Raw genomic sequence first — 15,196 nt, 5'->3', positions numbered from 1 at the left:
CTCAGGCACGGCCACCCACCCAATCTTCCCTACCAACTCGCCTTCTTTGCTAACACAATACCCCACCCCACCCCTCCCCTCCCCTCCTTTAAACCCTATTTGTTTATTTTATAGGCCCCCTTATCTATACCACAATACAGCTTAACGCCTATGCAAAACCTATTTCTCATTTCCCCCACCCCCACCTTAGGCCCCCGTTTTCTCATAACCTACCAACTAGTTACCACTCCTTCTCTTAGCAAACCACAAACTACCTTTTGTTTTCGCTTCCTTTCCCTTTATAAATTCGGCTTTTCGTTATTTTTATCTTATGTTTTAACGTTTCTATTATAAATTCATTTAGGTTAACGTCCCTACATTTACATTTTTTGGGGCATGGTGTATTATTCCTTATTACCAACTATTCATATTTATTTTTAAAACCCACCTGACCCGTCGGCAAAATTGGCTCCCGCCAGAAGCCGACGTAAAATCATCAAATTCGTCGTTCGTCGTCGTCGGGGGGATGCTATCACTTCATCCGAACAACAGAGTGAATCATTACTAAGACAAACAAATCATGGAAGAGAACTGGGAGTTAGAATTGATTACCTTGGAGACACCATCACCCTCACCCTCGCCACCCTTGCGGGCACGGCAGTGTACTCAGTGCATAGGAGGTTTACCCGTGTATGCCAGCGGCACCATAGAGTACAATGGCACTTTTTGCTGTGTTTACTGTGCCACCATATTGAAAGGTACCTATATTCGCCAGTTGACACATGGCAGTAAGTGTCCGGTAAAAACAAAGCTAGATATTCACTCATGTGAGTGTATATGACCCATCTGTAGACACTGTGAGTGAGGTACACCCTCACTCTACAAAAGAATGCTACATCCAATGCAAACAACACTAATAACCACGATAGGTTGACATTTTGTCAAACGTTTATTTCCCCCCTAACAAGGACACTTTGACAAAAGATGCAGGATTAGGGGCGTCCCTGATCTTTTGTTCCCAGAACTGTGTATTTTCCGAGAACGGCTAATTCAAATAGTCTTTAACGTAGGAGCCCTGCGTTGACATTCTGGGCGATAACATTAAATTCATCTATTGGTTTCCAGTTTCATCTGTGTACCATCTTGGGCACTGGAGATACGTCCTTTTGGCTGAACACTTTAACCCCTAATCCCACCCACTGCCCCAATAACCTAGAATTGGTGCTACAGCGATAAAACTTCTGTTACAGGAACCCATGGCACTTCCTTGACTTCATCTTTTACAACTCTTCCTCTGGTAAGAAGTTTAAGAAACAGTGTGACTTTGTACATCGCTGGGCGGAGGACATCATCGAGAAGAGGCGACAGACCTTGGTCAGTGCCTCACTAAAAGCAAACAAAAAGAAAATAATTTGTATGATGCATTACAGAATAATATCCAGAGACAGAATGGGTCCTCCTTAAGATTGTATTGCATGTAACCTAGTTCTGTGTTGTACTACTGAATTGTATTCATCATTGTACTTTGTATACACCATTGTACTATCTATAAAACATTGTCCTGTGTTTAACATTTTATATATACAGGCGAGAGATGGACCACCAAAGACCCGCTACCTCGACTTCCTGGACGTCCTGCTCAGTGCCAGAGATGCTGATGGCAAGGGTCTCACCCCGCTAGAGATCAGGAATGAAGTCGATACGTTTCTATTTGCAGGTAAGGCCACAACTCCTGTCGCAGTTTAGCGGGGTAAATGTTTGTTACATATTTGCAATTTGTTTTCAAAGCACAAAGTACTAATTTACACGCGCGCACAAACGTAAGCACGCGCGCATACACACAAATCATATCATTTCATTGTTATCTCAACCAACCAACAACTACCCTGACCACCCCGTCTTTCCCGAACTTGGGCTGTGACATCATAGTGGAGAGACGTACGCCAGTTTCTATAAAGTGCATTAATCTACATGGAAAAGAAGTGATTTTCCCGCAAGTCTCGGTATATACAAGACATTGTATTGTGTTTTCGAGTAGGGAAGTCATATTTCTATAGTTTCGGAATACGAGTGGATTTTACTTGTTTGTTACTAACTTTTCATTGAGGACTTTGTCCTCCCCGATGCTTGTAATATGCTTTAAAAATAACTTAAGCCCATCTTTAGTTTTAACAGTATCTCTCCTTTAAGCCATTGATTGCTGAAAGCAAGTGTAATAGCAAATACGGTTTGGTGAACATCGCTCTGGAAACTATTGGTCAAAATTGAAACTTACCGATCCTTCCTCACTGATAATTTTCCATTTGTGTATTTTCGTTTCCTGACAAAGGTATAAATGCACTGGAATGTAATCAGAAACTTTATTTTATTGCTTATTTTAAAAGTGAAAAGGGAATAGTTTCAGGCTGAAGTTTTGTTATTTGGCATCTGGAAGGAATTAGAGTGTATATAAGTTAGAGCGGGCTTTATTGTCTGAATGTTCAAGAACTTACCTATTCGAACATAAGGAACCATACAATGTCTTTTTTATATTTGGAGAACATAAAGGACCCTTTGTTTTATGTCGTTGTTTTTGTCTTTTTTCTGCTGATAAAGGTCACAACACCACGGCCAGTGGAATATCATGGACGCTGTTCACCATGGCCTCCAAACCCGAGTTCCAGACCAGGATCCAGGAGGAACTGGACACACTGCTGGACGGAAAAGAGTCCAAGTACATCACCTGGTAGGGCAGATCAATTGGTAGGGCACATCACATGGTAGGGCAGATCAATTGGTAGGGCACATCACATGGTAGGGCAGATCAGTTGGTAGGGCACATCACCTGGTAGAGCACACCACATGCTAGGGCACATCACCTTGGTAGGGCACACAACCTGGTAGGGCACAATACTTGGTAGGGTACATCACCTGGTAGGGCACATCACCTTGTCATAGGAATGTCACTGGGTGTGGTGCTTCAGTTAAACGTTTCGTGGCTGTGTGAGCACAACACACAAGTGTTCCCAGTTTGCTAGAAGTCCTTAAAAATGTCACTTGCTGGTCACGTGTCCCAAGAGGATTGGCCTGCATATGTCGTAATGCTATGCTTGGCTATTGGGTTTGCGACGATTGATTGGACAATAGAAAGTTCTTTAAATTTCCATATGTTACAGGAATGACATCCCAAAACTGGAGTATCTGACACGATGTCTAAAGGAAGGAATGAGATACCACTCGCCTGTTCCCTTCGTCAGTCGGAAACTGGAACATCCTATGGATATCGACGGGAAGGTCTTCCCAGTAGGTACACTCATTTTACTGGGGATATGGAATGTCCATCACAACCCGGAAGTGTGGGAGGACCCGGATGTGTATGACCCTGATCGGTTCCTACCCGAGAACATCCAGAAGAAGGACAGCTACGCATACATCCCCTTCTCCGCTGGCCCGAGGTAGTGCTAAACTTGTAATTAATGATTACGATAACTTAGCGTGAGTGAGTGAGTATGGTTTTGTGCCGCTTTTAGCAATGTTCCAGCAATACCATGGCGGGGAACACCAGAAATGGGCTTTGCATATTATACTCATGTGGAAAATCGAACCCGGGTCATAGGCATGAAGAGCGAACGTTTTAACCACTAGGGTACTCCACCCACCCTTTAGATTAAAAGAGATCACTGAAGCATTAACATAACGCGTGTTATAAGCCATTCCTAGCTTTTTTCTGTTGTATCTTCGTGTGCATGAATCATAGTCAAGTCTGTAGAAACAGCAGGAAGCATTACGCATACACAATATGTACAAATATAGATCATATTAAATACTAGGCACATAAAGAAACTGTGCTAACACAAATTTAAAATCTAAATTTATCAAACCTGTGTACACACATAAAGGATTTAAGCTCAGAGATTAGTGACGTGTATCCAACATGCATGCACGTGCCACGTGCCACGTTCCGTGACGTCAGTGGGTTCGTCCTTGAGACGTGCAATACGTTGCTGCACGTGCATTCCGGGAAAGAGAAACAGAGCAAATGAATGCCACACAATACTGTCACTTTGGAAAGCTCAACCCCTGCCCTCGCGATCGTTCAAAAAATTAAATGGCTATTGAAACGCATAGCATGCCAAGGCTCACGTCTGCACAACTTCATGAGGCCATTGGGATGGTCCGTGGGGGAATGTCTCAACGACAAGTGGCTGCACATTTCCACTGCCACCGGAACACCATTTCTGCACTGGTGAGACGCTACCAGAACACAAATGACGTCATCGATCGGCCACGTTCTGGACGTCCACGTGTAACAACGCCAAGAAAGGACAGATGGATAAGGGTGACCTATCTTCGCCACAGGTTTCAGACTGCAGTGACGACTGCCCGAACCAGCCCAGGACTTCGCCGTATCCACCCCAACACAGTTTGACAACGTTTACGTCATCACGGGATCATACCACGACGTCCCGCCATACGGCCTATCCTGACACAACGTCATCGACAAGCTCGCCGAATGTGGTGCCGAAATCATGTCCGCAGACCCTTGTTTTGGTGGAGAAATGTTGTTTTTACAGATGAGTCCAGGTTTAAATAGTGATGGACGTCAACGTGCCTATAGACATGTGGGAGAACGTTATGTCTTGGAGAGGAATCGCTTTGGTGGTGGTTCCGTGATGATTTGAGGTGGAATAACAGCACACGAAAGAACTACTTTGGTGATTGTTCAGGGCAACTTAACAGGTGTGGGCTACAGGGATCAGATTCTTCGACCTGTGGCAATTCCTTTTCTGCAACGTCATGGCCCTGGGTTAACATTCCAACAGGAGAATGACCGCCCTCATAAGGCAAGGGTTGCTATGGATTTCTTGCAACACCACAACGTTGACTTACTGCCTTGGCCTGCAAATTCACCGGATCTCTCCCCGATAGAGCATGTTTGGGACGAGATGGATCGACGTCTACGCCGTCTTCCTCATCCGCCAGATAACGTCCTTGACCTTGCAACAGAACTTGAGAGAATCTGGCGTGACATCCCACAAGCCTTCCTTGCACGTTTGATAGGCTCCATGCGTCGTCGATGCACTGCTGTTCTCAATGCCGATGGTGGACATACCCGTTATTGAGCTTGTGACATCGTCGTTTGACATCGTCCTTTGACCCCTGTCCCGCTTGTGGACTCGTGACGTCATTGTGATTGACTTTTCAATTGAAATTCTCCCAACTTGTTATGATCTCATGATCCCTCCATTAAAGTTTATATGTACCTTTGACATTGTTATCGTACTTATCAACTGGGATAATATTTTGACAATGCAGAGTTTCTTTATGTGGCTAGTATATATTAATTAGCAGTTTTTTAAACATTCTATTTGTAATATTTAACTTCTCACGAATCACACTATATGAGAATGTTAGATCGTTCATAATGACTTTTCTTTTCAGAAATTGTATCGGAAAACATTTTGCCATGAACGAGGAAAAGATCATGCTTGCAAGAATACTTCACAGGTATTTAAGAAACCTTTCTCTCTTGACAACATCTTCTTTATATAAGAGTGTTGGCATTGGTAATTTTGAAATAATACTGATGTTATATTATAATTGTAATTAACCTTGGTAGACAACATCATATACATGTTTGTCTTCAATGTCAATACTGCATTGCACCTGGGTATTTGTTTCGTATTTCAGATACACGTTACAGGTAGATACAAGCCATAACGTGGAACGAAGGAATGCCGGCGTGATGAAGTCAACTGAAGGACTGTGGGTGAACGCTAGACACCGACACTGAACAGTCCAGTACATCATAGGGAAAACGTCAATTCAAGATCACATACAGTCATCCAAGGACACACATTATGTTACGTTCGCACGGTTGTTCGGTTGAACTCTACTTGTTGAATATAGGTGTACTTTACCACTTTATAGAATAATAGGTGACACGCAGTCATAAAATCTGCGAGGTCGTCGAACAGCTCTACCACTGGACGTTCGGGTGGGAGATGGTTGACCCGAGTCCACATTTGTCTGATCACCAATAACCTGATCATCAGTGGTCCGGTCGGTGGTAACTGCTTCTGAATCTTCTGCTTTCAGATGTGTGCGTCTGACGATATGCGACAATATCACCTGAATTCTTCAAAAGATGACGTAGATTTCTCCTGTAGGCTTTTCCATCAGATATCTGTATCTGAAAAGATCGAGGAGCATCTTCTGTTTGACAACTACTGCTGGGTTCCATCTGCTTTTTTGTTGTACTCTCACTACATCTCCATCTTCCAATTTTGACGATTCTTTAGAGTTCTTACCAAAATATTTCTTCTGAGTTTTCTGTTTCTTACTGAGCTTAGTGTTGAATTTCTTCTGGATTGATGATGTGAGGTTTAAGTTGAGATGTACTTTTTGGCAGTGTTGATCTGAGTCTTCTACTCATGAGAATTTGTGAAGGTGACCCAATGTCATCAATAGGTGTATTTCTGAATTCAAGTAAGCTGAGGTAAGGATCTTTCTTGTACATCTTCGCTTTCTCCTGCATTCTCTTCACAATCTGAACAGATTTCTCTGCGAGACTGTTGGACTGTGAATGGAACGGACTAGTTGTTACATGCTGAAATCCCCATTGTCTTGCGATGCGAATTGCTGTCCATTGTCACTGCGTACTTCTACTGGTATTCAGTGTCTTTAGAAGATTGACTTCATGGGGGTTATGACTGTTTTGCTGAGAGTGTTCTCCGATTTTGCAAATTTCGATGTATCTGGAGTAGAGATCTGTCACCAAGAATTAGTCTGACATGAATCCATTCCACATGAAAAAATCTGTACATGTCTTCTCCCATGACCAAGTAGGAATAGTTATTGGAATCATAGGTTCTTTATTTTCAGAATTTCTGAGTTCTAAACAAGTAGTACATCTGGAGATATGTCTGTGGTCTGTGTGCTCATAAAATTGTGAGGGCCAGAAAATTACGTCTCTTGCTTGTTGTTTAGACTTCTCGATGCCTATGTGACCAATCAGTATTTTCTGCAGCATTTCCTGCCTCGTAGCTTTTGGGTTGACTATTCTTTCACCTCGAAGATCATGTTGTCTATCTCTGATAGTTCATCTCTGTATTGTATTTCCAGTATTCATGTACTTGACTGGGTACTCATGATTTGGTGTCAGGCCATCTGTTCAAGATGATCAACAACATCTTCAAATCTTCATCATTGAGAGCAGCTTCTCGTAATACTTCCACTTTGGCATCAGTAGCTGGCCTGGAAGACTAGAAGTTAAAGTGTGAAAATATCATTTTCCAGATCTCCACAATTTTCAGTAGCAGAAATGTACGCCCCGGAGAACGTGTCAGCCAATACCATTTGTTTGCCTGGTTTAGATTAATGAGAATGTATACTTTTACAGTCTTAGCAACATCCGATGTAATCTAGGCGGTGCGGATGAGAGTGGTTCCTTGAGAATGGATTCAACTGGTTTGTGATATGATTCTACATACACATCTCGCCCATAAGCATACTGATGAAATCTTTCTAGACTGAACACCACAGTCAAGAGTTCTTTCTCAATTTGTGCATACCTCTGTTCTGCTTGTGTCATGGACCTTGAAGCGTACGCTGTTGGTAGATCATCTTGCAGTAACACTGCCCGGACTTTGATGCATCACAAGTGACTGTAACTCGTTTTGTGACATCTTAGAACTTGAGTACTCAGTGAATGTGAGTGAGTGAGTTTAGTTTTATGCCACACTCAGCAATATTCTAGCTATATGGCGACAGTCTGTAAATAATCGAGTCTGGACCAGACAATCCAGTGATCAACAGCATGAGCATCGATCTGCGCAATTGGGAACCAATGACATGCGTCAACCAAGTGAGCGAGCCTGACCACCCGATCCCGTTAGTCGCCTCTTACGACAAGCATGGGTTACTGAAGATCAATATTATAACCCGAATCTTCACGGGTCAGAACTTGAGTACTGGACCTGGATCTGCATAAAGGTATTCAACAATCTCCACACATGCATTCTGTTGTCCTTGTGACCATATGAACTCTACATCTTTTCTGAGAAGTTGTCTCATTGGTTGAGATATTTCAGATAGATTTGGAATGAACTTTGCTCTTGTTTCCATCTGGTTTAACATCAGGTGGTGGTATTTTCATGAGTTGTAAGTTTGTGGCCTATGTAGTTAACGTCTTCAACAGCAAACTTACAGTTTTCTTTGTTGAGTGTCAAGTTGATATCCTTGCATCTTTGGAGAACTGCTCTTAGTTGTTCACCGTGTTTTTCTGGAGTTCTGCCCCATATCATCAGGTCGTTGATGTTGGTTTCCACGCCAGGAAGATCTTCAAACCGCTGATAGATTCTCTTCTGGAATACCTCATGTGCAGACTTGATCCCAAACGGCATCCTAAGAAAACAGTATCTGCCAGATAGAGTGTTAAATGTTGTAAACAGTTGCGATGGTTCATCTAGCAATACCTGCCATTATCCAGCATTTGCGTCAAAAAATTGAATACAGTTGAGCACAAGAGAGTTTTGTAGTTATTTCTTCTATCGTTGAAATTTTAAGTGTGTTAACGCTTGATTGTCTCATTAAGATGTTTTGGATCCAAACAGATACGAAGTTTATCAGAGTCTGACTTTTCAACTATCACCAAGGAACTGACCTTGATACTGTCCAAAAGAGTCACTGAGTTTATCTCTGATTTCACTAGACACTTTACCTCGAAGATGTATTACAGATGGATCTGTCTCGATATGATAAAGTTCATTTGGACATCCAAATCCTGTGAATAATTCAGAGAATTCATGTACAAGTATTTCTGACTTGACAGACATCACCTTCATTACGTTGGGTTCATGTGAAGAAAGGGGCGTTTGGGTAGCCTAGTGGTTAAAGCGTTGGCTCGTCACGACGAAGACCCGGGTTCGAATCCCCACATGGGTACAATGTGTGAAGCCCATTTCTGGTGTCCCCCACCGTGATGTTGCTGGAAAATTGCTAAAAGCGGCGTAAAACCAAAATCAGTCATGTGAAGTAAATTCTAATTCATTGTCTCTACATGAAAGCTTGCACTTACCAAAATGTGGTATGATGTCGACGGTGTAACTCTTGAGTTTAACAGATGATTTTCGAGGGGGAATTTGTTGGTAATCTTTGATTTGCCTGAATTTGCTAACTGGAATTATGTTGGCTTGTGAACCTGTGTCAACTTTAAACTTCAACTTTGTACCTTGAACTGACAAATTTATGAAAAGCCACTTCTGTTATAGTAACAGTTGATGTAAACAAAACATCTTCATTGTTTTCACATTCTACTGAACCATGGAAACTTCCTGATGATTCTGGTGATACTACTGCCGTTTCTTCAAGTTCATGAACTAATTTGCTTCTGCAGTATTGTTGATAATGGTTTTACACTTGATACAAATCTTTCCATAAGCTGGGCACTGACGTTAAACATAAATATATCCACAGTTTCGACATTTGAATGTCACCTTCTGTTTTCCTGAATTTTGAGACTTTTATGTTCGGTTTTTGGTTAAGCACCATTATTATGTAGTAAATAAAGAATAAATCTTGTTGGCTTCCGACTGAGTGAATGTAAATGCATCATACATGTCTCTGTCGTCTTGTCCTATGGTATACAAGAAAGCATTCCATTTTTTCTCTCCGTTTGCCTTGGACATACCGAACTTCAAATACAAGTCCATACTTTGTTTCCATTTTCTCAAATAGACCGATCAAGTCCCGGCCGGTAAGCCCCGCCCACTTCGTTTTTGACGTTAGGGGGAACGACCACTGACAAATTACAATGGCGTCACTGTCGGCGAAACGTATGTGATTGCGAACGTTGTTCATGAATTCTGCTTGTGGTACTTTGGCATCCGTCGTTTGTGAATGATATTTAAAGAGGCAAGTTATACGTATATGGGTTTTAATATATTTTAGCTGGCAGACTGCAATTGGCGAGTAAAAATGAGTTACATGCCAGATGAAAAATCATCTCGACCAGCTGCTGAGAGTAGGAAGCGTATTTTCTTTCGAATCAATTAATCTGTCTGGCAATTCACCTCCGTCAAAGATATTAGCAGTGGAAGGGTAACTGAATTTTGTTGTTTGTTGTTTTTCAAAAATTCCCATCATAATTTTATAAAAAACGTGAACACAACCACATGTTCATGTTGCACATCGTTTCGGTATCTATAAATAGATTGTCAGCACTGCGCTGAATCTGAAAACATGAGTTTCTGTCTTTTAATGAATTAAAAGAATGGTAAATAAAAAGCTACTTTATGCACCTTATTTGTCTGTATATAATTAATGTAAACAAATCATCAGCATAACCTATTTGATCTTATTTGGAAATCTGGAAAAGGTAATTGGGCTTGTAAACAGTATGTTTCCATGGACGCAACTTGACATACCCAGAAGCAAATATTCAACAGCTGATCGGCAGCAATTATCAGTAAAGTTTCCCTCTTCAAAATCTGAACGTCATCCTAAAATGACACTGAATATAGGGAAATACATTTTTTATTCATCCTTTCCATTTTATTTTTCTATATGTACTTTGTTGTGGAATCCTAATTTACATACAAACTTCCACAATACTTTTTTTCATCAGAGATGTTTAACTGCTAACTACTCGTGTAAATAAGGTGCAAAGAATATATATCCCATGTTCAAGGCTTTTCATCAATACAATTACATATTGACATTATTGCTTCTTAAACAATGATAATCATTTTTTTATTAGATCGGAGACCATATCGCTAGAGGACACAACACTGATTGTGATCTATTTCCTTTTCTGAGATACTTACTAGTGTCATAAAAATTATAGTAAAGTTGATTCAAAATTTGGTAAAAGTCATAACAAAGGTTTAGGAAACACACATGAAAATGTCCTGAAGCGTTCACCTCCTACAAGCCAGTGTGCAATTTAATATGAAGCTCATTTTCCAAATAACCATCAACAAACCTTGAACAATCGTCCCAAACCAACATCTTAATGAACACTTGCTTTGGCTCAGTCTTCAACTATTAGTAACCTCAAAAAAACCTGCTGATTTATAAGAAGAATTACACCAATCTGGGTTAAATATATGTTTCAATAGTTATTCCGTTACATGAAACGTCAACTGAGATTTATGTAAGTTATTCTGTTCCAGAACTGGAAAATGCCTGACCAGGGTGTGACCAAAACGTAGCCTTTGCTTTTTCAGATTCTCTGGATGTTGAAATAACTTTAATGAGTTATGATACTAGCAATCACTTTGAGAATCATCTTATTAGTAAATATAATATTTAAAAACATCGAAAAGCAGGAGCCAAGAAACTAAGTTAATACCAAGTTATTGTCCTGCCATGATATGTATAGTGATTGTTTGCTTAGTTCTGCCTTAAAATCATATGAATCTGATATGTCAATCAATTAAATACATGTACTTATTTATAATTGACTAGATTATTATTTTTTTATTACCCTTCCACGTTTTTAAAAAAAGCAAGATTCTTAAAACATACCTTGCTATCATTGCCAGTGAATTAATCAAATTGACAGTTGCAATATTGTTCCTAAAATATACCAATATATGTGAATAATTTTATGTTGTAACAAAACTTCAAATGTACTCATAATTAAGATACACACTTTATTTCACTCCGCCCAATACCCCAGAAAGTCACGATTCTTCTCACATAGTTTTAGTATTCGATCCACATGGAGGAACGTAATTCAATTCAAAGTCCCATCCATCTCTTTATAAAAATTCTGAAATATTTGAAGCATAGTTTTATAGGCACTCATATGAATTAATTTGGATATTTGGATATTGCATGATAGGCAACTGCTGACACTGACAATATTTTCGTTTGAATATAAAATATTACTCCTCGAATATCTTGCACTATTAACAAGATACTGTGCAATAGGCCTTCCGATTGTGCTTTTGAAACTTAAACATCCTAAAATGTGTGACAAATTTAAGAATATCTCAGAGCGAAGGGAACAGTATCCGCCACATTGTTCTTTAATGTAATAAGTTTTGCTATTTCGGTCGACCCTAGAACCGAAATCAGATCGCTGTCAGATTTGTTTACATTGTGTCACGGCTTTCTCGCCTGTCTCATTTCAGCTTTATGGCGTACCACCTCAATGCCCATTAGTGACTAAAAACGTTAAGTAAAAACAATTTTGTAGTTACAAGAATTGTCCGTGTTTATAACACTTGCAAAGTCTTAAACTGCTATTTATTGTCATCAATTGGTAATGATTTTGCACATGTGCAAAAGTGTGGAAATTCGTGCAAATTCTCATCTGCGGGCATGACGTAGGTTTCGTGAACGATGGTGCAGACAATTATCTGATCGCGAGACCTATCGCGCTCCTTGATCCGCCTCAAATTTTTTTGTCTTGACCGTAATGGTTTTGTGAAAAGTACACATCAATCACAGCAATATGGAATAGATATAGCGTGTGCAAATGGCATAATTCGAAGCACATCGCATCGGAGGCATCGTTTGACCCCGGAAATAAGTCTGACAAATCCACACAGCGCGCCCGGCCTGCTGATTGGCCCAAATTGACGCATGCGCCAGTTTTGATTGACAGACTGGATCGGTCTATCAACTGTATGAAATTCCAGTTCTGATGGTGGCTTTGAATGTTCCATTCTTGCTATATTCTAATTGGTAATTTGTGTTTAAGTTCGGAATTATCCTGCCATGCTCACTCACGAGGTTCCCGAGGGTGAACTTGATGGATGCAGCCATCCTACTCCTGACACAATGATACGTTCGCACGGTTGTTCGGTGAACGACTAGTCAACACGACTTTACTTACAGAACTGACTTGTACATCGATAGGCCAGTGCCCATGTCACCTGGCGATGGTGCTAGCCTACAACTAATCATACAAACACTGCAAACACTTAATTGATTTGTGACTATCTACTCGTCATACAGGTTTTTAGAAATGTATAAATGTATTTTTCTTAGCACATAACTATTTGTCGTCATGATATGGCTGATATATTGCCGGTGTGAAGTTAAATGTTAACTCACTCACTCACTCAGGGCAAAAGTGTACTTTATTACACCATACATCGGGGTCGAGTGAACTGTTCAGCTTTTCTAAGATGCCATATTTGATACACACAGGGATTAATCTTGGCAGAAAACAGAAAAGCGAAGGTGTCGGTGACCTAAATTAACAATCCTCGTTCAGGGCTAACTGACGGGCTCTTCCAGCGATGTGTCTGCCCGCTACGTTGCCGCGGAAACAAATGTTTAAGGACAAACTTTATGGATGAACAACTTTCTTCTTTCAGGTGATGCGACGATTCTTGTATGATTGTTCCTGTGTTTCATATTACGTTTACCTCCGTGTTTCTTTATATGCAAACACCGTAAAATATATAAAACTTAATGTTGTTGTCTAGCCTATGACTGTCGTTGTTGAAATCAACATATACTTTTCTTGAGATATTTCACGACAAAACCTCGAACTGTGAATACACAATGCCATTTAGAAACTGATCAAATGTGAGATATGTTATATTTGAGATTACACTTTCTCAGTAAATTTCAGATTCTGGTGCTTTTGATAGGTTGAGTCACATCTAGGATTCGAACCCTCACTCTCAGAGTTAGGCACCTAATCGCCAATACACAATATCGCCAATACAATAAAATGTTTGCGGATTCTTCTTTTAAGATTATGTTCAGATTTTATTTTCTAATTTCAAAGGGTTGTATTTCCCGCTGGGACAAGGAAATAACCACAAGTTATCATACTTTGAGTAATATACATCTTACTCAGCATAAGTTGACTTTTATCACTTAGTTTATAATAGACACGAACATGGAATGTCAAGGGAATGAGACAGAGGGTGACGTGGGTATGTGAAGGGAATGAGACAGAGGGTGACGTGGGTATGTGAAGGGAGTGAGACAGAGGATGATATGGGAATGTGAAGGGAATGAGACAGAGGGTGACATGGGTATGTGAAGGGAATGAGACGGAGGGTGACATGGGTATGTGAAGGGAGTGAGACAGAGGGTGACGTGGGTATGTGAAGGGAGAGACAGAGGGTGACGTGGGTATAGGAAGGGAGTGAGACAGAGGGTGACGTGGGTATGTGAAGGAATGAGACAGAGGGTGACATGGGTATGTGAAGGGAATGAGACAGAGGATGATATGGGTATGTGAAGGGAGTGAGACAGAGGGTGACATGGGTATGTGAAGGGAGTGAGACAGAGGGTGACGTGGGTATGTGAAGGGTGGAGACAGAGGGTGACATGGGGTATGTGAAGGGAATTGAGACAGAGAGGCGACATGGGTATGACAGAGGAGATGGTGACAGATGGGGTATGTGAAGGGAATGAGACAGAGGATGATGTGGGTATGTGAAGGGAGTGAGACAGAGGGTGACATGGGTATGTGAAGGGAGTGAGACAGAGGGTGACGTGGGTATGTGAAGGGAGTGAGACAGAGGGTGATATGGGTATGTGAAGGGAGTGAGACAGAGGGTGACATGGGTATGTGAAGGGAGTGAGACAGAGGGTGACGTGGGTATGTGAAGGAGAGTGAGACAGAGGGTGACGTGGGTATGTGAAGGGAGACAGATGAGATGTGAATGGTGAGACATGGGTGATGGGTATGAAGGGTGAGACAGAGGGGTGACGTGGGTATGTGAAGGAAGTATGAGACAGAGGGTGACGATGGGTATGTGAAGGGAGTGAGACAGAGGGTGACATGGGTATGTGAAGGGGATAGAGACAGACAGAGGGTATGGATGAGACAGAGAGGGGTGATGGGTATGTGAAGGGAATGAGACAGAGGGTGACATGGGTATGTGAAGGGAATAGAGACAGAGAGGGATGATATATGGGTATGTGAAGGGGAGTGAGACAGAGGGTGACATGGGTATGTGAAGGGAGTGAGACAGAGGGTGACGATGGGTATGTGAAGGGAGTGAGACAGAGGGTGACGTGGGTATGTGAAGGGAGTGAGACAGAGGGTGACATGGGTATGTGAAGGGAATGAGACAGAGGATGATATAGGGTATGTGAGGGAGTGAGACAAGAGAGGGTGACATGGGTATGTGAAGGAATGAGACAGAGGATGATATGGGTATGTGAAAGTAGGGAACAGAGAGGGAGACGTGGGTATGTGAAGGGAATGGAGACAGGGGTGACGTGGGTATGTGAAGGGAAGTGAGACAGAGGGTGA

The 15,196-nt window shown here is 41.4% G+C and overlaps 1 protein-coding gene across 1 annotated transcript; it reads left to right on the top strand.

Moving 5' to 3' along the window:
• Window positions 1-559: 559 nt before the first annotated feature.
• LOC124265612 (cytochrome P450 4F6-like) lies at window positions 560-6,094 on the top strand. The gene is made up of 7 exons (XM_046700400.1): window positions 560-690; window positions 1,230-1,353; window positions 1,567-1,696; window positions 2,575-2,704; window positions 3,135-3,413; window positions 5,401-5,466; window positions 6,058-6,094. The coding sequence occupies exons 1-7, from the start codon at window positions 560-562 to the stop codon at window positions 6,092-6,094; spliced, it is 897 nt and encodes a 298-aa protein (XP_046556356.1).
• Window positions 6,095-15,196: the final 9,102 nt, after the last annotated feature.

The sequence above is a fragment of the Haliotis rubra genome, unplaced genomic scaffold (assembly GCF_003918875.1).
Source record: "Haliotis rubra isolate DU_JTF1 unplaced genomic scaffold, ASM391887v1 Scf988, whole genome shotgun sequence".
NCBI lineage: Eukaryota > Metazoa > Mollusca > Gastropoda > Lepetellida > Haliotidae > Haliotis > Haliotis rubra.
This window is presented reverse-complemented; position numbering and strand designations above follow the sequence as displayed.